The sequence below is a fragment of the Ammospiza nelsoni genome, chromosome 9, assembly GCF_027579445.1.
Source record: "Ammospiza nelsoni isolate bAmmNel1 chromosome 9, bAmmNel1.pri, whole genome shotgun sequence".
Lineage (NCBI taxonomy): Eukaryota > Metazoa > Chordata > Aves > Passeriformes > Passerellidae > Ammospiza > Ammospiza nelsoni.
Genome location: NC_080641.1, coordinates 20,949,176 through 20,973,443, shown reverse-complemented (window position 1 = coordinate 20,973,443; position 24,268 = coordinate 20,949,176). Strand labels below are relative to the sequence as shown.

Sequence of the window (24,268 nt, the reverse complement as noted above, 5' to 3'; positions counted from 1 at the left end):
GCACGCTCGGGGCGGGCCCGGGCCCGGGGCTGCGGGACGTGGGCCGGAGCGCTCCCGTCGGGGCAAGCAGCAACCCACAGACCCCCTGCGCAAAGCCCACCGTGCCGGCCCCGGGCCGTGACTCCGGTTCAGCTGCTCTTGTGCACACTGCAGTTTCGGGAATCCCCACAGCAGACAAGCGTGAGCAAAACTGCCGCAAGTTTGCGCAGAAGTACATAGGGGTTTCTTTAAGAGAAAGACTGAAAATTTTAATTTTTGTTTTTAAAAGACTGAAAATAACCTCTGAGTTGCATTACACATATTTCAGTAAATCCTTGTTTTAACTCCTCAGCAGGTATCAGGAAAAAGTTATTTACAATGTCATGTCAATTCTGTACTGTATTAAGTAATTTTTTTCTTACATTTCCAATTTTAAAAAACCGTACTATTAGATAGTTACACTATATGGAAGAGTTAATTAGAAAACTCAGTCAGTCTATTTATTCCAGTTCTTCAGGATCACTTCAGCTGCATCTAGTGTGCTGTCTTTCTGCAAAACAAGAAACAACACTATTACTGCAAGTACTGAGTTCCTGAAAAGAGCCAATCCATGATTATATCATCTCAAATCAATAGTTGGTTGTTTCAGCAGCATCCTGTAAATTTCTTTTCAGCCAGTTTTTCATTGACAGTTGTTAGGTAGAAATCTGGACAATACAAAGAATTCAGTGCTGATTCTTTGAAAACATTTATTAGATATATTTAAGATACCATCTCAGCATTCATTTAATGAAAGCAAAACTTACATAAATTCATGGCATTAATGCAGTGATGTAACTTAGCAGCTCTGGTTTGGAGACAAGCTAGCACACTTTCCTAATCCCTGTGAGTACAGTTGGGATTTTTCAAACTCCTTGCAGCCCGGTTATGCTGTGAACTATTTAAACATAATCCCTCCAAACTGTGTAGCTTGGCTCCAGCCCGGTGAGTCATACAGGCAGTCTAGCTTGAAACCATTAGTGCTGTTTGTCAGCCACAGATACAACCAGTAACTTCATCTTGCTTGTTTCTGGCTCAGTTTATGCCATAGACTTTACACCTCATCAGAAGAAGTAAGTAACACAAGGAGAAACTGCCCTTCATTACTGTTTCAGGCTAAGGCTCTGATCTTTACACAGAACAGCTCAGGATTTCCACATGCTCAATTATGCTGACTCTGTTACAGAACAATTGGGAAACACCTCAGGGCTTTGGCCTTATTGAAGTTTACATACCTGTCCCCAAAGCCTTCCAGCCTTTCAAGAACAAACTTAACAGGGGAAGAATATTTGCAAAGAAGGTGCTCACAAAATGGCAAAAACCAGCCAATTCACAAAAAAACCATGTTTGCTTCTGTAATTTGGAGCTCACATGAAGCCTGTGTATTTTCAGGCAACTGAGCTAAATTTGAAGGTGTCCTCTTCACTGTTTTTTGTATTGGACACTGAATGGACATGGGGCACACACTCTGCTGTACAGTTATTCTCTGCTCTGGATTATGGGTATCACATTAATTGATAGCTTACCTGTCTCAATAATTTTCACTGTCACCACTGGTCAAGAATGTTTTTTGAAATCAATACAATAAGCTTAAAAGGGCTACCCATCCAGTTATTTTCTGCCAGTTGCCCTTCCTGGCCATGCCACCTACACTGATGGTGTAAAGTCCTTCAGCAAAAAGACAATTGAAGATACTTTGTGCTGAATTTTACATCAAATTAACTTTATGTTCCTAAAAGCTTTCAATACAAGAGATCCTGGGAAAAATGTAGGTCAGTCTCTTGCAGATTCCTGTACTGCATTGATTTCAGGACACAAGCTTACCTTAATGAAGCAAAACCGTATGTATTTTTCAAACTGTTTCTTTGTCTCAAGAGCACAGAATGCTGAAAGAGGAATTGCTGACAGCTTCTGAAACACAAAACAGAAATAGCATTTGCTTATTTAAATGTGTATAAGAAATCTGGTTTAAGCATGATGATTTTACTATTCTGTTTCTAGAACTCTCCCTCCCAACACATGAGGGAAAGACAAGGTTCAGTTTTGTATGCACTAGCTAGGCTTGTACTAAATTCAAATTACTTTTTTTAGGCAAAATATTTCAAAGGTACTTTTGTACAACTAACACTTAAGCTTCCTGAAAGAAAAGTGCTGGGATGTAGCAAAAACCTACAGTGTACATTTTCAACATACTTACAATATTTTAGTCACACCGTTATCAATAACACCAAATAATATTTTGAATGGAACATCTCTACTACATTATTTAATAACTACAGTTGCACTGCTCTTGCTTTCAATAGAAAAGCATTCGTAAAACTAGAGTATGACTAAGACATCTTACCTTAGATGCTATCATCCATTTGACAAATTTATAATCATAAGGTTGTTTCTCATCTACATCAGAGAGATCCACATCTAAGTGTAAAACAAATATGTTGTAAGATTTCCTAGACTCCAATGGGAAGGCATTCATTAACAGCATTTTATTACAGTTAATAATTCAGAATGAAATTATATGTGTTTTTTTAATTTATAATTTTTAAATTATACTCTAAGAAGTAAAATAGGCCAACAGATTGAACCTTTTCCTTCTGATCTGAGAACTTGTTTTCCATCCAAAGCAAATTCAGACATGTAGCTTGGAGGAAAGCCTTGTAGTACTCCAAAAGTCTGGACTATTGGGGATCAGGGCTATGGAGGGTACTGAAGAGTGCATTTATTGCATGGACAGCAATAATCCCTGAAAATGCAGTTTTCTCATCTGCGAAACTGAGCTACCTAAAACTTCCTGACACATGATTAAACTGTGATATCTTTCTGTGTTTAAACATTTCTGTCTAAATGACAAATGCCATTTAGACTAGTTAGTGAAAAAATGTGGAACTAAAAAGACCATCCCCTGTGTGAATGCTTTCTCTGAAGCTACCATAGCCTGACTTTTCAAAAGGTTTGTAAATTTTGGTAGCATTCAGTGTTTAGAGATCAGAATGCTTCAAAGAGTCTTTAGGGCGTGACTTCAGATTAGGAAAAAAAAAAAAAAAAAACAGAAAAAAGAAAATGCAAATGGGATGAACTCAGTATATTATCCAGGCGCTTGGCTCTCATTCTCATAATCACAGATGTTTTGAAAATAGGAAAGTTTATCTACTTCCTTTATCCCCTCTAAAAACATGTCATGGCTTTGCAAAGCATGGACAAGTTAGGATCACAAATGCTTTGCTGAAGCTCATAAAATCTACCTTACCAGCTAAGGTGAAACTGAAAATTTCAATCCCAGTTAGTACTCCTGACAATGTTATGCACACATATGGGTGCATATGAGATGAGAATATATTTTAAAATGAAAGCTGAATTTTCTCATTAACCAAATTTACTTTCCCCACACTCTTTAATAAACTTTATACTGACTTAACGTGGAAACATCAACGATCATGAAGTATCCTCCATCTGGAACGACAGGCTTCAGTCCAGCCCCTTTCAGAAGCTGAGCCATCCGATCACGCTTGCTCTCCAGCTCTCGAGACAGGGAGTAAAAATAGCAGTCAGGGTCATCCATGCGCTTATAGTCCATCCAAAATGCCTGTGCCAAAGCCTCCTGGAAACACAGGGTAAAAGCACTCATTAACACTCAGTACCCTCACAGACACTCCCACTTCCTGCTGAAATCGTGGAATTTTGTTCAATCCTGGCCCATATTAAGCAAATCACCACACAAATTACACAAGATACATCTGTAACCTGTTAATTACTTTGTCCTGTGGCATCACTCAAAACACCCACTCTTTTGCTAGGCACTAATCATACACTGAAGTCAGAGTCCTGGACACAAAAGTTTACAATGTGAATTGAAGCTAAATTTAATTGTTTCATAATAATGTACCATAGAATGCTGGACACTAGTAGACAGAACTTTCATTTATATTTGCTAGGAAACCATTAAGATTTCATGTTTTATGCAACACGTAGTTTGTGGGTACAAGATGACAGAATCCTCAAGAGTGATTTTTTTTTTAAATGTCTGGTGAGCTGATCAAATTTGTTTCCTCCTATTACACCCTAGAATATGTATCTTGACAACTAAAAGGTCATTGTAGTGATTACTGTTTTATTACATGAGGCCAACAGCTTTCTTACACCAGAAAACAATCTCCTTTGCCCATCTGTACCTACCTGTAATGGAGTTGGGCAAGTGTAGAGTGTATTTTGGTGAACAACCTGCAAATGCTTAATCAGGTGCTCAGGACCAATGGACCAACCAAGCTAAGGGAGGAAAGGGTGCATATATTACACTTACAGGCAGTGGTGTTACTAAGAGATAACAAATACTAAAAATTAGCCAATGTCTTGAGTTTTTTCTATTTTTAAGCATTTGTTTTGATAAATTATTAAGAAAAAGCTGGTTTACACAAAGCTTGGTCTATGATGCCTTTAAAAAATGGTAGATTTGAGACAACAATTCTATTTTCCCTTATCCCTATCTCTCATAGGACACTGAGTAAACTTTTAACTCTTCATAAAACAAGAGTTAGAAATCCAACTGAACATTTATTAGAAATGTTATTTCTAATTGGTTTAGAGCCTATCCATCTCTTAAGCTGCTGTGTCAAAGCCAGTTTGAATATAAAACAAAAACTCACTACTGCATCATATATGCTGGGTTCACTTTGAACACATGCTGATGAACACATGGTGATGAAAAACTTCGTTGCTAAAAATTTTTTTTTCGCTTTCTGATACATATTTAAAAGTCAAGATGGGAAAACTGGGAAGTTAAAATATTATAATATCCATGTTTTCTCCAAGAATCTTCACTGATTTTGAACAAAACATACTGTGGTGTTTTTTTTTAGTAATTTATGCTCACAAGAGTTTATCAGTTAAGAGACAAGAAGATAATTAAGACATGGGTGTTAAAAATAGGTAATTGCTCCAAATGAATGGTATTGTCACATTTTGGAGACATGAAGATTTGCCAGAAACTTTCAGAACACAGGTCATAAAAACAGAGGTGTTTTAAGAGTAATAAATGCATTCTATGTAATTTAACTCATTTATATTGATTCTTCTTACCTTCCAGCCAGTTACACTGTATGTTTTTCCAGCACTTCCTATAGTTACTGTTCTTTCCCACATACCTGGCAATGTAGCTGTACATAAAATAAAATTATTTTGGTACAGGTGCACTCACATATTCCATGTAATTTGAAGAACTGCACTGCCCCTAGCTAAGAGCTGTATGTTCATTGCAGCATCTTAAGCAAACAACAAGAATATTCTGAAATTATAGCAATTTGAAATGAAAAAGGATATATGGGCCAGTGCTTTTTAGCATGAAAAGAGAAAGAAGAGACAGAAAATGAGAGGTACAGTTTGAAAACTACATGTTAATTATCCTCAGCCAAAATGCACAGTTATCCATAAGAAAAATATTATCTAAGGCTATCCATTCACCCCAGGACAGGTTATTTCTGATGCCTGGTAATAGTACTATACACAACATTAACTCAGGCACTGCAACCCTCTTTACTAGAATTGTCCAGTTCAGCGTCACTGGCTGTCTCAGACATCAGAAAAAGAAACTAATTACTAAGACTTCTAACCCAGAACCAAACAACAAAACACCAGAAAACTAGCAGAGTGAGTAAATAAATTATGCTGTATTGTACAATTTGAACAGGCCTGAGACTGACTGACAATAGCAGTTAGCTAAAATGTCTGCAAGGATTAAGAGACTCACAGAGGCCTGTCTCTGTCTTTGCAGTTGTATCTGATAGGAGACCAAAATCCTTTGTTCCCTTTCCAAGGAGATAGGAGAGCAAAGGTCCCTTCCTGTAGTTTGCAATTTTTTTTTCTCTATGCAGCTTCTGCAAAGCTCTGCTTGGACTCTAACTTAATTAATTTCAAGAGAAACAGACAAATCCAGACACACCTAAGTCTGAGACACAAAGTCAGTCAAGGCTGCAATTACAGTAGTCACCAACATCTGACTTCACCTCATTTGCATACTAGAAGCCCTACCAGTGAATCTGTCAGTTGTTAAATCCCCTCTCTAGTGAGACCAATGAACAAAGACTTTCCAAATCAAACTCCTGAATTTCACGAGGAAGGTTTTGTGGCAGTTACCATCATTAGACATAGCATAAGTCTTTCAGCTATTTGAAAACATGTATTGCAATTTTTGGAGCAAACTTACCAAGAAGAGAAACCAAACAGCATGAAAGAAACTGATTTTTCTATTAGCCTACCCATACTCAACTACTTTTGACCTTGAAAAGAAAGTTTGAACAGATGTATCTTCTACCAAGCTAGGCCAACAGTAGAGATCACTTCCTAGAGGCACCCAAACCAGCTCTCACAGACTGCAACAAGAATTGCCTTTCAAAGCTAATGGCCTCTAGCAAGCCTGTTTTGCCACATAAGTCACAGGAATTCAACCTTGGAGATAGAATGTGACAGCTTTTCAAACAATAGCAGCAGTACAAGGGCACAGAGAAAGAAGTAGCTCCATTGCTTTTCCAAACAAGTTTTAAATAGAGAGGGAAATTTCCCTGTGGCAACCATATATGACATCATATGACACCATAACCAAGTCTGACTACAATTTAAAAACTAACGAAGTGCAACTAACATATAATAAGCCTGTTACCTGAGATAGTACTCAGCTTGTTGAGTGGCTTGCTCAGAATCCTCAGCTATGAGATGCAATCTCTAAATCTGTCAGTGCAACCCTAATCATTATGCAGAGGAAGTCCACGTTTTCACAGAAGTCAGATGATGGGAAACATGATGAAGTGTTATATGCTACAGAAAACTGCTTCAGTGACAGCACAAAGACTGTACTAATTTTATGAGCTGTGGCTAGCAACCCCTGCTAAATTGTATGAAGGAACAACTATCAGATCCTGTAAATTGATGCAATATCCATTTTGTATCTCCCACAAAAAAAAAAAAGTGTCACTGCATTGGATAGAATATATAGAAATTATTATGGAAGCACAAGAGTTTATAAATAGAGAAATAACACACTCATTTTTATTGTATTGTTTTTGTAGACTTAAAAGTAATAAGGAATAGGAGAAACTTAAGTAAAAAAAGAGCAGAGTCTGTTTCTTTTACTGAAATAATGTTATTGTTTACAGTGTTACCCTGAAAGTTCTAGAGTACTTTTAACACTAAAGTTAATGATCTCATGGGATGTGTTAGAGAATCCATACCTAAACCTAACTGACTATCTTTCTGGGCTTTAATTTGCATTTTCTTTATACAGTACTTTTACATTTTATGCTAAATTACAGAATGTCTGTGGTTTGGTGCAATGTTTTGGTTTGAAGCATTAAGGTGCTGATGACAATGGAGATATTTCATCCTAAGAATTCACCACCTGTCCATAAGATGAAGTGTAGCTGACAATGTGCTTGGACCTGCTGCTGTTGAAAAGGAAAAGGGATTACCTTACACCACACAGAGATTTTGATTCTGAAGACAGCCTTGCATGAAATGCTAAGGCCACGAAACACCTGCTAAGCCCACGCAGAAATCTTCAATCTAACTGACTTCACCTTGCAGCTGGGACACATGATCAGTTACTGTTAGGTAACCTGTTAAGATGCAGTGACTCAGATTACTATCACATTAATGTACCCAAAGTGTTCTCCTTCTTCCATGTCCGAAGGTCTTTGACACAGTATCACTATCAAGGTAACCACAACAGCCATGGAATTAGGTCACCCTCAAAACAGACCCTATGCATGGCCAATATAATCAATGTACTGCAGCTGGATGATCAGCAACTGTGCAGCTGAGCTAACAAGTACTGCAAGGTCATTTAGATATCATTTTCTTTCTATTACTCATAAGATTCAATTTTCACAATGATGTAGCCCCTCACCAATGGATTTTGTTGTCACTCTACAAATATGGAGTTGAAGCCTAGAAGCAAAGTTATTCAGCATTCAACCAGTGGCAGAGCTAGGGAAAAAGGTAAGTCTTTCCATGTCTAATTTATACTTAAGTGTCTTGATATCGTTGTTTAATCTAACTGTATGCCTCTATTGCACATGACTGAAATGTGCCTTCCATACAATAAGTACATCAGAACAGGTGGCTCATGCAAGATGCTACCATCAGAAACAAAGTATCTGTACATATGAGAAGGAAGTTTTGGACTTTTCAAATACATCAGCAGAGCCAACCCAAGGCCACCAGATTAGAAATTTTCACAGAAATACATAGCTGTAGCATTATTGAACTGGAAAAGGAGTTCAGTAACCTTAGGCTAAATTGTTCTAAGGCAGTGGGAGTGATTCCACTAACTTCAGTGAAACTTGGATCAAGTAAAACAAGTGGATCAAGAACCTGGCATCTTTTTTTTTTTTCTAGTTTGTTCTGGCAATTTTGCTTTACCCCTGTAACACACTACCTGAAGATTTAACAGGCTTTCATACTGCACTTGCAGGACTTACTTCAATGAATTCAATGTCTAGTATTTAATCCTGTCTCCATCCTTGGGTGGGACAGTGCTCATGCACTATCTCCACAATGACCTTTATACTATTTTTTAGTTTTTTATAATTAGTGGAGCAAAAATAATTGTATTCCTCATTGTCCAATTCCCTCATTATTATCTCTACAAAGCTTTGAGAAGAAAGTTCTAATTCCTGTTCCTTCTATTAGTTCTTCAGCAAAGCACTGTCTAATATACATAGAATAACAGCAACTATACTTGTCATGGCCAACAGAGTAACTGAATAAGGATGGTAAATTTATATGATCATAACTGACTTACAAGCATCAGTCCCACTGGTTTCTATGGATATCTGCTCCAAAGTCACTTAAGAGCCTTGGAAATTCTATTTAGAAATTATTCTTTAAAATAATTTTTAGAAAAGAGAGAGGATCCCCTCCTTAGACCCTAAACATTGAAAAATTTCAAAGCTTGAAATATGAGCTTCTTCCAGCAAGCATTATCCTTGGGAGGCAAGTTCACATCATCATTCCACTACTACTTCTAAGATGCCACAAAAAATCAGTACCTATTTTAATGTGTTTATTCCCTTTATACACCAGCCATTCATACACCTCATCACTGATGCACAGGGTGTCATGTTTAATACAGAGATCAGCTATTACTTGGAGCTCTTCCAGGGTAAAAACCTAGGATACAGGAAAAGTAAAGGAAAATACATTAATCACAGTATTTAAGGCATTCTTTGAAATTAAAGTGGTGTTAAAGCAGGACTCTTACCTTGCCTATCGGGTTGTGCGGAGTATTTAGAATAATTGCTTTTGTTTTGGAATTAAATTTATTTGCAAGTTCAGCAGGATCTAAGACCCAATCAGCACTAGATGCAGTGTTTCCATCCTTTTTCTAAAAAAAAACAACCCACAATAAATTTATATGTGACTTTAATACATGTTGCAGCCTAAAGTTGCTCAACTTTTCACGCTCAAACACTTTCATAACCATATGTGACAACCTATCCAATCTGTCTTGCTCACCTTGTTCTAGGAGAGGTTGTTCTAGGAACAGGTAAACTGTAGTGACAGTGGCTGTCCTCCTCTGGCCACTGTCTGTCCTAAAGCCCCTGCAGGAATTGATTTCCAGGATCTTGTTGCACACATGCTGATTATTACAGTGTGTAATGCAGTCACATGGCAGGAGAGTTTACAGACTTGCCACACAGTAGAGCAAGTGTGTGCTTGCTTGACTGAAAAGACTGATCACCACTGGAAATTCAAGGTCTTTTCCTTCTTCTTAAACTAATGAAAATGGCCAAAGAGCTAAAAATCTGCTGAGTCTCTGGAGTTTATATACTACACAATACAAGTATCCCTGAAGTATTACACATGGCTAAGGAGTTTGGGCCAGTTGGAACACAGAACAACAGAGCATGGCCACACCACCCTTGTGACACCTGCAATGACTGGGAGAGGGCCAGACCGAAAACAAGAGTGTGAAACAGAAATGCTTGGAGGTGCCCTGTCATTCAAAACATCCCTAGAAGATGGAATTCCACCTACTCCCACTGCAGTCCTGGAGGTTTTGTCATTCTGTGTTGTTCTGATTTCATGGTGTTCCTGCAATAGTGCTGCCCAAAGAACCCCTCAGCAAGGCTGCCAGTTGCACAAGGCACAGCTGGCATACAGAACAATCCTTGCAAGCTGTGGGCATAATGCCAGCAGTACCAATTTGGCAATTAACCTATAGCCTATTTAACAATAAAGGAAAGAGTAATTCTGTACGTATAGCAAATACATCTACTGCATGATCAGTCCTTATTTAGCAAGCATACTTTGGAAAATAAACTGTATTCTGTCATTGTAGGAATTGCTGTAGGGATCAGGAACCAAACTTTTGAAAACCAACTGACAGAGAAATTGCACTGATACATGGATCCCCCTTCCATAATTTGCACTGAAAACTGAAGAAAGCAGTTTTATCAGCTTTCAGAATGCACAAATTAAAGCAAATAAGAAACACTGTCACACCTTCTCCAACACTAATAAAATATTCTCTCTTGGATTATCGTCTCAGACTTACACTCTAGCAATCTCATTTTTATGTAATTTGACATTATGAAAAACTATACAGAAAAGCATCATATAGATGTTCAGCAAACTGCATTGAACATGGATGAGAAACTTTATATAATTAGTAATTTTTAAAAAGTTACTCACACATCTTAGTGGGATAAAAACAGGTTTTGCACCCGCCATCTTTACCATTGGCTCATAACAGTCATAAAATGGCTCTATTATTATTACCTGAAATGACAATCATCAGTATCAGAAACAAAGAGTTTACTGTGCATGATACCATCCTATTTCTACATTTACCCTGGTGCCATAGGTTGATAATGTTTCTGGCTCCAGGTTTAATGTTATAACATTGCAGAATATTCCTCCTTTTAGAGTACAATACAACAATCCCCTCAGGCTAAGTATGATAACCACCACTCATTTTTGACAACACACAGAGGCTGTTTTTCTAGTTACACATTACAGCTACTGAGTTCTAACAATAAGAATGTTTGAGACCTACACACAGATTTGAAGGTACAAAGCAAAGATGGGAAATAGCAATGGTAAATTACTGAACCACAGCAGAGCTGCTTTAATTACGCCCATGAAATTCCAGGATTTCCCAGTATCTAGAAATCAAAGGAACAGTTAAGTCTTCAAATTTTATCAATAATTCTCAGGTAAAGAAAGAGGAGGAACTCAAGAAAAACTGCACCGAGGCTAGACAATAGGAAAACAAAACAAACAAAAAAAAAACACCAAAAGCAAAGGCTTATAGAACTATTCCAAACAAAAGAGAAGTGACTATCAGAGCAACCGAAAAGCAAGATGAGAATACAATGTACAAGTGAAATTAACGAAACACTGAAAGCAAAATTCACAACAACACAAAAAGTTTTTATCCACTATGGATACAAATATTCCTCTAAAATGACTCTTTATTTGATTGTCAAAAAGGCAGACATCAGTAATAGTGAAGAGCTGAGCCATCACAGCTAGTACGGTAACTAACTAACTAACTAACTAACTAACTAACTAACTAAGCTTTTCTGCATCCTATGCTCCCACCATGCAGTGGCCCAAAACAGAACCTGATACATAATGGTTACCCAAACACCAGCAATTCTTTGTGCCCTCTGTTGCAGACAACATCCCACAAGTTTTCTCAAATAAGAAATCAGTGTGTATTGTGTCACCTAACAGTAACAGGGATAAATAAACTACCACAGATGCCCTAAGAGTGAAAAAAGGTGTTTGTAAATTGATGAGTGATAGGAAGACATCCAAAGGATAGTCTCCTAATCACAGCTTCTGAAACCACAAGTCAGATGTATAACTGTAAAAAATCAAACCAATAGGGACAGAAAGAAGCCCCAACATTAACTTACATTTAGAAGTAGACAAATAAGAAAAAGAGAAAGATTCTCAGGTCTGTGAGTATATGTGAATATTTCCAGTAAAAACTTACTTCATCTCCCTCTTCAATTAGTGCCTGTATTGTACTAAAGAGAGATCCATAAGCTCCCACAGTCACCAGGATATCTGTGAGAGGATCAATCTTTCTTCCACAAACTTTCTCATAGACTTGAGATAAGGCTTTCACCAGTGATGGATGCCCCTGTTCAAACCAAAAAGAAAGTAACTGATTGGAGCGTGCCTGACAATGTATAAAGCCTGAGTTTGGGCTCTTTTCTACGTGTATCAAACTATTACATTTTGAAATAGAAAAATACATTAGCCCTCAGTGTTAATGGCTGCTAACAGGTAACAGGGTTTAAAGTTTTTGCACACTAGGAAAGAAAAACTTGTTTTCAATTTATTTGTATCTACTCGGAAATTTTTTTTTCTATCTGGTGCTTTTTAATTTCTTTGATATTATCACATCTCAGAGTAGGTCCAGATAGCCTATAGCCTAGCTAGGACAAGAGACAGAAGGAGAGAAGGGAATACTCTAACACCAGTTCATCCTCACCTCCTCCTGAGTCTCTTTCATCTCCTTCTGTTTCCTCTCTTATCTTTCAACTAAAAGTATTTGGCGCAAGGGAAATCTTTTTATTGTATTTATATATTGCTGATAAATAGCACTTGTGATCAAAATATTGATTCATATAGTCACATCCCAAATCTCAGAGTACCATTCACCATTTGTGTCCCATCCAGGGATTTGGCAGCAATACCAAGTATTTCTTTCTCATTCTCCCATTGTACTCTCTGATTCATGTTCCCACTGACTAAAGTCAGAGGTAAATAACCTACACTCTTTAAAGTGAATCAACTCCTCAGAGACCTCCCAGACCTGCTCTACCATTCTGCTTTTGCTGAAGGGTTCTGCCTTGAAGAAGCCTACACAGAGGAAGTTCATTAGTAACAGACAAAGCTACTAGATGAACTTAATTTGGGACATAAGACTATGATCTACAGATAAAACTAATTTAAAGTCAACTTTTTTCCCTGTGGCACATTTTCCACTGAACTTGGGTCCTGGAGTTCCACAATACTTACAAAGCCTCGGGTGTACTGGTTCAGTCTGTCAACTGCTGCTACCTTTGCCAGCTCCTCTTTAACATAGCTGGGAGGGGATATATCAGGAAGGCCTTGGCCGAGATTAACAATTGAGGGATCTGCTGCCACTTTTGTAAATTCAACCCTGGAGGGAAAAACATCTTAAAGTTAACATACCAGATAAAATTATATTTTTATTCATTAGCATTAGAAGGCAAAACAAAAATATTTCAGTTTGCCAAATTCCCAGCAATAGGAACAGGTTTAAGTAGAATGGAGAGCTGAGGGCTAAAATAATGTGATCACAAGAGTCAGAGGGCACTCAAGGAAAGATTGATGTTCTGCATCTATAGAATAACATTTCTGGAAGAAGTGTGCTCAGATGTGCAGATACACAAACGCACAGTTGCTTTGGATATATGCAGAAATTGAATACCAGGCACATAAAATGTCCTACAGATTAAAATCAGTCAATTGAAGGTGTCATTTAAACTACCCAGTCACCTCAGAGTGCTGTAATTTTTTAAAGTAATTTTAGGCAACAGACTGTTTCAGGTTGCCTATTAACTGTTTCTAATAACCTGAGGATCCTTGAACAATGTTTCCTTCCTCCCTGCACAGATCAGCTTTACATTTTACTCTTTCCTCCCTACTGAAATTTTAAAAAAATTTAAAAAAACAAAACAAAACAACCCTCTCCCCATCATTACCCTCCCACATAGCATCACAGTCCTGTGAAAAGTGAATACAAATTGCTAAAAATTAGCTTGAGGCTGAATAATCAAAACACCTTGTGTATATGTACACACAAGTAATGCAACACATACATACAACTAAGGTAAGCCCAAAATAGTCTTTTCACCAACTAAGAAAATTCCGTATTTATCAGTGAGGGCAATATTGCTTTAAGACCAATTTAATACCTAGAAAAAGATGTATTAAAAATAATGAGCCAAATTATAAAACAAGTATAATGGCTTATTATAAAAAAAGTATAATGGCTTTAATAAAAATCTGACTTGTTTGGTAAACACAAATCAGGTGTAATTGAAACACATTATTCAACAGAATTAACATTTAAATTTGAAAATCAGCTATACTACCATGCCCGTGAGTTATATTTGTCTTACATGGTTTTATAGATGAAGAGAAGCCCAAGCCTAATATTTAAAGCTCAAAAATAAAAATTAATCACACCTTTAATTGAATTTAATTCACTGCTTCTAAACAGGCGCCAAATACATTCCAGCAGGGATAGCAACTGCCATGTATCTTATTATTAGCAATAATTATCTTTCTGGAAAGAAAATACATCAGCCAAGGACATTTTCTGACACTTGCAGATATTTTCCTCTTACTTACCACACATTGCTATCAAGGCCTTCAATCCGTCTTGTATTTTTGTGTCTGAAGGGCATTGTCTGCAAGATCAAAACATACAGACAGAAGGGTTTTGTTAAGGAAGACAAAGTATGATATTGTTGGATTCAGCATGAAAACCCTCCCTCATGCTTTCTCAAATACACCATTGCCAGCTGAATTCAGTAGCTACACAGAATTACAGACATGTTCTTTCATTAAAGCTTGCATAATAGCTTGAATTCAGACTAACAAAAATCTCCTAAATTCTCATTCATCTTTATCTAAATCCTCTAAACTTTCATCAGCAAGGATGGAGGAGGGGCAAAATTTAGCTCCATAGCTTTAAAAGGTGATCTTAAAAGGAAATAATTAGTGTACATACTTTCTTTTTTGTTTCTATGATATGGTAACAGCTTAAAGATTGTGCTATTTCTAGTCCAATTCTTGCTCAATCCAGTTTGGAAAGTATGCATTTGCAATGTAATTTTATTTGTAAAATTGATGGGTAAGAAGAAAATAGCAAAGACATTTCCTGGTTTTGTTCAGATTTTTTAAGCTTTAAAGTATCTACCTTAGAGCACAGCAAAACCACATCAGAATATGCTTTTTCTGTGCATTCAGAACCTTGAATTAAGGTATTGGAAAACTTCCATAGAATAGGTTTGTAATAACTGCTCTACATGGAGGCAGAGAAAAACCTACTGATAGTTGTGGTATTTTTAAGCTAAAACTGGAAAGAAAGTTAGGAAATATAAACCCAAATTTATTTCTATAAGATGCAAGTTCATGTCTATCTTTGCAAACTAGCTTGATACCAGAGAAAAAATTACCTAGTTTCTCAATACTCCAGACACTCCTGTTTCTTTGAGTCAAGCTACAGATTTTTAGCTACTTTTATCACTGCCAGCTATTGTCATTACCAGAAAGATTCAAAAACCATATTCTAGCCAGCATACTCTGAGATGAAAATGTCTGCATTACCATTAGACTCAAGTTTCAATGACTGCTAGTAGACACAGGATGCAGCAGGGCAATGCTGGCACTCATCCTGCTCACAGTAATGAAGCCATCTTGTGTGTTGTGATATGAAGAATGGGAAACTATAAAATTAAACAGAATCTTCTGTGCCCCTTTGTCTTCTCAACAGATCTGATTCTGACCTCATTGTGTGACACAAACTCAAGAGGAATCAAACACAGAACACCTTTTAGTTGTCCTCAGGAAGAAAACCTTTAAGATCACTAGACAGGTCAAGGCAAAATTCTTCACCCAGAACAAGAGGGAGTTAAGGGAGAGTCCTGACTAGGTCATCTGTATTGGATTTATTTAAAAACACACATATAGTTTAGAAGATTAATCCAATTTTATGGTGTATGTTTTGGTAAATATGATCAATGTTTGGCTTTAAAAATACTAACAAGACAGATTATACTTACACTAAGACACACACACATATGTTTTTTTTGACATGCTAGGCTACTTCTTGTAGAAGAGGGAATAAGACTCACCTCAAATCTTGCTAATTAACAATGACAATTCTGTATGCTGCATGAGTAAATTTGTTCCATGCACTGCCTCTCTTTCAATTGTTTCAATTTGCTAAAAGCTAAAGGCTTATCAACTGCAGGACTTTTATAATTAACTATAATGTAAATCTTAACTGCATTGAGAAACCTTCCCTAGCTAAAAATGTATTGACCATAAAATAAGCCTTCACCTTACTGTTCCCTACTATACACGTTTAAATATATTTAACAATTCAAGTCTTTCTATTTCTTTCTTTCTTATATCTTGGAACTAGTTTTAAAAGAGGATAGCAGGACTTGCAGTAGTTTTCAGGTTTTCACAGATTCAGATTACAGTGGTGTTCAGGTCAACCTCACTAGTTTGGGCAAGCCAGCTAATTAAGTGAGATTTTAAGAAGAAACCTTCATTTGCATTCTTTTTCCGTAAGGTCATGACAAATCTTAAGAATCTTTTTTTTTTTCAGCCATCACCTGATAATCTCCAATCCACTTCTAGGTGCAGGGGTAGGACTTTCAGGAGTCAAAAATGGGAGTTAAGCAGGAGACCCATGTCTTCATCAAGCTCTAACTGACCTCCTACTTCCCCTAACACCCTCTAACAAGGGAAGCACCTGATAGAAAGCCGGTGCTGCTTGTATTTATCTTTTTCTTAATTCAAAGAAACTTGTCATGAAATTGAATGTCAGTAAGTTTAATGATGTTGGAAGCAGACACTCTGACATGGTACATAAATAATTGTAGAATACGCTCTAAAGAGCTACAACTTAAGCCAACATCTTAAGAAAATTAAAAATTTAAAAAAAAAACCCCAACCAGTATTCAATTTGAGGACACTTAATGAATATCCAACTCAATTAAACAGAATATAAATACATATAGCATATGAAAAACTAACTCAGGCAAAAGCTGACCTACAAAGTGGCTTGCACTTCTCATATGGGAAAAATATGTTGCAACTTCCCAGTATGACTCAAGCATCTGTTTTGAAGGATCTGTCATGTGCCTTAGTTGACCCAATGTGTTGACTAGATGAACTGGGAACACCATTTACATTCCAGTGTTCTCTATGAAATGCAGAGTGTCACCTCCAGCTGCCTGCCATGTTGCAAAGCTGTTTGCTCTGAACATAACTGGAAGACTTAAAATGAAGTTACACAATCTCATAAGCAGTTAAGCTGAGAAACTGAAAAGATTCTCTATAAAATTAAGTTTAAGGTACTTATAGACCCCTTGTTGTTGCAGCATCAAGAAGCAACATTATTGTCATATCATTAAAGGAAAAGTGAGATAAAAATAAATTAACCTACAAAAAGCCTGTGATAAAGCTGAGATTGAACCTGTCTCTTGTATCTCAGGCTTCTCTCTAAAAGCTAAGGAATCTTTCTGGTGTGATATGTTCTAGATGTGACTTTAAAGTAGACAAAGCAATAATCACCAAATTCTGTTACGCTAGTCTGGTTAATATTTGACTGATTCAAATACCTTATTTTGTTCTTGATAGTAAATGCTTTTTATCTATAACAAGAAATAAACCATAGCTAAAGCATATATATTTGCAACATTGCAAAATTAATGCATCTCTAAAACACTGCATGAAATATGAAATAGTTTTCTCTATGCAGCTGAAGGAATACTTACTGCAGAGGTGGAATGCTTGATGGATCTGGAAAGCAAATCTGCTCTTAGCTTAATGCCACGGCAACAGAAGTTTCGTGAAGCAAGAAACATGCCTGCATAATAAATAAGTGACCTGAAAAACCTTACAGATTCTAGGAAAGCATTCCTACACAACACCAGACAATTTTAAGATAAGATCCTCTCCTCTTCCCTCCAGTGATTTTGTTTCAATTAAGTGCTACTAAATGATTACCTTGTCACAGTTGTAAGCATAAAGGATGAAACTCTGTAATTGACAGGGCTGAAAAGTGTTTCTGAATGTCATCTCAAAGGAAGGTTTCCTTTATTTGACAACATTGATCTTTTTTTTGAATAATAGCTAAGACTAAATGCAATTCAAGCTTCCAAGTCTCTGTTAGAATTCCTGTGAAAATGTGTTTGTGTAATAAAAATTGCTATTAAGATTGCTAATATACAATAGAAAAAGAGCCAAATTTTTTAAAAGTTACACATCTTTAAAACTTGTCTCCCTTTCCAAGTGTTTCAAATCAGGTATGCTGAAATCAGGATAATTAAGATGACCAGTCACACTGGAGAGGGAGGCCTAGGAACTTTATGTAACTACAATAAGTTTTGTCACAGTGACTTGGCAAACATTAAATATCTCCCAGAGCGGAAAACAGCTAGAAAAGACACTTTGTGTAGAGTAAAATCATTCACAGAGTGGAGAAAATGTGTCCTGTTAATTAATAACTATCAAAAAAGAAGTAAGAACTGGTACTTCATGCAACTATTTGCAGAAGATACTTTAAAACATGTATGTTAGATTGCATTGCCACAATGACTGAAATGTGTTAGACACATGTAACCCACAAATCTAATGTCAGAAACACAGTAGCCACAGCAGTAGAATTATTAACTTTGTTTTCCATCATTTATGCGTTAAAGGGTGTTTCCCCCCTGACTTTGCTATCTGAGAAGGGGAAGAGAACAAAAAAAGAAAAAAACCTATACTATTTGCATTAGAAACATGGGAATGCCATTGCCTCTTAAAGCAATACCATGTGAGCCTCATGAACAGAAAGGGAATGGTAAATCCATAGCACAGTGAAATATGATGTTTTCATTAAGAAGAATCCTTTTAGTCCAACAAGAAAGTGTCCTTTACACTTATTAACTAATAGAAAAGGCCAGTCAAAGATGACTCAATGCATAAGTTTTAAAAGTATGCTGATTTTGCCTTTCTCTTACTCCTGTGCTACAAACTCAGTCTCACTTCTGAAATTAGGCTCTTTCTCACACACTACTGAGTTGTGGCCAACTCAATTAGACCTTCAAAATAGCCCCATAATCCCACTGCATTTAGCAATCTGCAAGTAAACAATTTATGTTCATTTACAAGAAGAAACTCTGCTAGTCTGAGAACTAACAAAAGTAAATAGCAAGAAAATTTTTGACATTAGTCAGCAGATACTCCTAAAGATATAGAAGAAATACATGTGCTTTAAAAAGACCAGAAAATCCATTTTAAGTGATTTCTAATAATACCACTTAGCATATTCAGGGTTATCTTTGAGAATAACTATGCAAAATCAAAAATATTATTCAGGTCTCTATTGCTCTCCTTGTCTAAGGTTACAAAAACTACTTGTGTAACCTACTGATGCTATCTTAAAACATAACCATGATATTGGTGCCATTCCCCAGGGTCAGACCAAAGACAGCACAACTCTTGCAGCCCACTGTGAACACTTGCAGTAGTTAGTTAATGCAGAAAGACAAACATGCATGCCTTTGCCTGATTCATTTTGTATTGAGAAATAGAAAACTTAAACAAAAAACATGTAAGCCTTACATGCAGAACTAACTTGCAAATAAGAAAAATTACTGACAGCTGTAAATATTTCCAGCATTAGTGCCATGGTGCACCAAAAACCAGAGCCAGTATTTGACACGAGGCAATCACACAAACCCACCACACTGCGTGAGCAGCAGCAGACCTGTGTAACTGTGGTGTGGTCAATCTCTGCAAGTGCCTAAAATACCTGAAGAAAAAATTATATCCACCTTTAATACCACATAAATGTACAAACTGTGAAAACTTTTTGAGGAACATAATGGAAATGACTGGCTGAACAGCCTCAGTAAGAACAGGCACTGGCATGTAACACTTCTCCCACTGTTTCTATCTTTGTGACACTTTAACACTGAAAACTGAACAGCATTTGTTCAGACTCAAGAGACAAGATTACTGGGCAATAAATGAAAAAGCCTCCTATAAAGTACTTTTATGACTTCTTTTATTTCTGAGTACCTCCACTTAGACTTCAAGGATTTAAAGGGAAAGGTCTCCTTAATATAACCAGATACTCTCCCACACACTGATCTGAAAAAAAAAACAAAACAAAAGCAAGGCCTGCCCCTTCTCTTTTTTCCAAACACACACATTCCCAGTGTAATTTTATATGACATGTTAAGACATACCACAGGCTCAAGAGAATTATTTCCTGTTACTTTTACGATGAATGCACTCTCAATTATTACCCCATATATGTAAGTATGTGTAAGGCACATCAATGAGATGGTTTTTATTATCCTAAGCTGAGTTTTTATCATTGGGATACAAAGTTTCTTCCAGATGAGGGAAGTTACACTCCTGGCAGCTAGAGAAGTACTGCAAACCCCATTTCAACCCTCTTCAAAATTTGTAAGGTTCTTCAAACAGAGAAAATGCACTGATCTTTGTGGGGGAATTAAAAGGTAATATTAATTTCTTTCTTAGTCTTATTAATGTTTCTTTTTCCAATCTTGGAGTCAATCATCAGCATTTTGGCCAAGAGTCATGTCTGCTAAACCCAGAAATTAAATTAGGAATTATTTTAATCCAATTCTAATTTTCAGTGCTCTGAAGCATTCATGTAGTCAGTCCTCCTGGAATTCAGGCTTGCATATCCATAGAGAAAACAGGAAAATTAACATGTTAGAGGAAAAGGGATAACAAATTACTACTCCTATAGCTTTTTATATTTTTAGGGGAGTGAGAAGCAAGCAAGGCTACCAGAAAGGTCAGTGCCATAAATGTTTTTTAGTGGGACTAGTAGCAACATTCTGGTTGCTAATTGGGTTGAAACTCAGGTTTGGTACTTAAACTAGGCTGGAAGATATAATTGGACTTGGTCATGGGAAATAGATGAATACATCTGTGTACTAACAATCATTTAGTTCATGCTGTGCTTTGTAACAGTTCCAGCATAGATAAAATTTCTGAGTGGTAAGCTCTTCTGCTTCCTTCACAGCTGCCCAGCCTCCTGGTCATACAGTACCCTGACACTGGGATGCTGAACCTCTGGGGCATTTTTTAAAAGTTACAATTTTGTAATTGATTCATTTTTCTCCTTTGAAACAAAAGGCCAAATGCTGCCGTTCCTTCATTTTTGAGCTTCAGTTATTCCATCTCTAAAAAAAACCATGTCACAGAGCTTGAACAACACTTGGTCAGACCCTTTAAGCTGCTGCATTTTTTCAGGTAACAAATAGTTTCATTTTACTGTGGAGCCTCAGTGATAAACATTACTATAAACACCGAAACCTTGTCTGCCACCACAGTAATGTCATAATGCAAATATAATCCCTGTTATATTTGTCCTGGGCTTAATAGTTTTTGGATACGCAAATCTAGAAAATGTTATACCTCAGCTAAATGCTGTCAAGACTTTGCAGGACTGTTTCTTCTTATTGTCTAGAGGATGAAAGCCTTGGAGAAAGAAAAGGTGCCATTTTACCAGTGGAGGGCTCTCCAGGACTTTTTTTCCTACCATCTATATGCAATAGACGGCTTATTGAGCCAAAGGAACTGTTGCCAAATCACTGTACTCAGGGAAGTTGGGCAAAGACACTGAACTTAAAACCTTCTCTATGAGAAAGATTTATCATAGCAGTCAAATTTTGTCATTTCTTCTTCCATAATCTACAAGGAATTGAGCAAATTGTGCGCGGGGAAACAAATTTTACAATACGGATTAAGGAGCGGGATGAGATTGTGGGGTTTTTTCTTTTCTTTTCTTTTCTTTTCTTTTTTTTTTTTTTTCCGCTCGTAGAGCAGCTCTACCATGCAGCCACTCCATGCTGCGCTTACGCTCCCACTCACGCGTTCGCACCCTGCAGCACGGGGCTGGGGAGGCCGGAGCCTGCCGGCACCGCCGCCGCCCGCCCTCACCCGCAGGCCCTCGGTCAGAGCCGGGGTTCCCCGGCCGGGGTTCCCCGGCCGCTCTGCGCGAAACAAGCGCGGTCACCCCGAGCTCGGGCTGGAGCCGCCTCCCCCGCAGGCGCTCGGCTCAGAGAGGCCCCGGAGGCAGCGGCGCCGCCACACTCGCCACACTCGCCACACTCACCACCCCGACACCGCCTCCGCCGCCCGCCGCGATCGCTGCCGATGGGGCGGGGCCGGGGCCGTCCGTCCCACCGCCATGAGGGGCGGAGAGCGCCCATCCCTCCCGTTCCTCCAGTCCGAGGGCCGCAGAGCGCCCATCCCTCCCGTTCCTCCAGTCCGAGGGCCGGAGCGCGCCCGTCCCGCCCGTCCCGCCGCGCGTGTGGGGAGCTGCTGAGGGAGGGAGGACTGCGCGCAGTGCGGAGAAGCGACGGGGCAGAACCATGGCTTAGAAATGTCTCCCTGGTACGTCATGGAGCTGCACACACCCATGTCCGTAGCGTCTCCCAAACATCATAAAACTTGGCGCTTTCTTTGGAAAACTGGGCTAACTGGTTACCTTTCTTGGGCTTTGGCCTTTCTGGAGGGAATAAAGCGTCAAAATCGTAAGAAATTATCTCATGCCTAAGTTAACCACTTATAAGGAAAAGACTGAGATTTTCCAGATTTCTTAAGGTATTCAATAAACTCACAGAATCTGCATTTTTAAGGTTTCTCTTCACAATCAGGACAGAGACTTACTCAACTTGTAAATTTAAAAGTTCCCTTTAATCAACATCTCACTGTCACCAAATTTGATTACTAAGTTAAAATATATATATTGGCAATGTCTTTACAGCCTACTTTTCCTGCTCTTATAAATGTTTATAAAGCTGGTTATAAAACCCTTAATACCAACACCATTGTACTGATCATTTAGGTCATTGCACATCATTGTTTAAGAGAAAGACCATATAACTTCAAGCAATTTTTTATGCTGAGTCCCATTGTGATTCTGCAGAGCTGAAAGAACCCACGAATCAGATTTTACAAGGGCCTGGCATGACATAGTGTCAAATACATTTCATGTTCAAAAATGTTCAATAATATAGATAAATATTTTTGAAAGAACTGGACAAGCCAGTGATAAAATGCTTTTTATAGCAAGCCGTTATTGTTTCCTTTTAATGTGGATACTAGAAAGTTCTCTGATGTGTCAGTAAGTATCACAAAGATAACAATTACAGGCAGAATGCAGATACAAAATGGGATATATATACACTATTTGCATATCATTACCATATGTATTGTGTTATGTATATAATCATTGTGTATATTCATATAAAATGAAAGAGTAACAGCTGATTGAAGAGAACCAATTTCATAGAACAAACTAGAACACTCTACTTGGATGTAGAAATAGTCTGACAAGGCCACAACAATACAGCAAAATTAAGAAACAAGTCCCAGCAATTATTTTAGGTCCTAAATAAGACACACAAAAAATTTAACACTTTGTTTGTTTGTTTGTTTGTAATGCTTCTTGAGAATTCTCTTGGTCTCCAAAGAGGACATCTGCAAGCATGCACTGGAGGGCAGCAGATCCCAACCTCTGCTATGTCACAAGGCGCTTCAAAAAGGGAAAAAAGAAACTTTAGCCTACCATTGGCCTTTTAGTTCCACTGATGCACGCATTTTTCAGAGATTTGTGTACAAAGCAGACGTCAAGCAGTAATCCATGAATCCCAGGCTTCTGCATCATCCTGTCTGCTCTAGGCCGTGACACAGCCAGCTGAAGGGATGTTGGTAAGAGTCTCCTGATTCATCCTCAGATGATGAAGCAAGCACTGCTTGAGTTCTTACCCCCAGTGCTGCTCAGGGTTTACCAGATCAGCAGAGATTCTGCTGGAGTACAGGAGCTTTTGAGTCTTGTCTGCTCCAGCTGGCACTGACATTTCCTCTCTTGCAAGACTGTGACTCGTGTAGGTGTAACAGAATCATTTGAGCATGTGAGTTAATGGCATCCACTGCAGTTTAACTAACCTGGCAAACACAGCAGTGTCTGTTCATTTAGTTACAATTCTGTAGCCTCTGGTGCAATAATTTTGGTTTAAATTTCAATGGAAGTAATATGAAAACCATATAAGAAGTCCAACTTCTGCAACAATCAGTCTGTTGTTGTTGTGGACAACTATGAAAACTGTTGTTGCTACCCATGTGAGGTAGCAATTTTTCAAATTCTTCCCCCAAAAGGAAAATTTTTTAAAATGTAAGGATATTTTGTGCTTTAAGCAAGAAATCCTCACCTTGCATATCAGTCAGATAGTCTTGAAGGAGGCCTCATCAGCGTTAGAGAAACTGAGTAAGCAGTCCAGCCTTCCTACACTTTGAGTAGTATGTAGGCCCAAAACTTCTGTTTCAAAGATCACTAACTTAAAAGAATTTTACCAGTTCTACCACAGCAGGGAAAACAGGAGCACTGAGCCTAATGATTAAATACATTGTCTGATGAATACAGCATTCAACAGTTTTC

The 24,268-nt window shown here is 37.8% G+C and overlaps 1 protein-coding gene across 1 annotated transcript; it reads right to left on the bottom strand.

Moving 5' to 3' along the window:
- Nucleotides 1-222: 222 nt before the first annotated feature.
- Nucleotides 223-22,201, bottom strand: KYAT3 (kynurenine aminotransferase 3). Its single transcript, XM_059478061.1, is given in 15 exon segments — nucleotides 223-529; nucleotides 1,843-1,929; nucleotides 2,363-2,436; nucleotides 3,430-3,616; nucleotides 4,192-4,281; nucleotides 5,092-5,168; nucleotides 9,054-9,174; nucleotides 9,266-9,388; nucleotides 10,699-10,785; nucleotides 12,011-12,160; nucleotides 13,045-13,189; nucleotides 14,407-14,465; nucleotides 17,571-17,662; nucleotides 21,941-22,066; nucleotides 22,069-22,201. Coding segments are annotated over 15 exon segments (1,605 nt in total). The 3' UTR covers nucleotides 223-475.
- Between the last annotated feature and the right edge of the window lie 2,067 nt (nucleotides 22,202-24,268).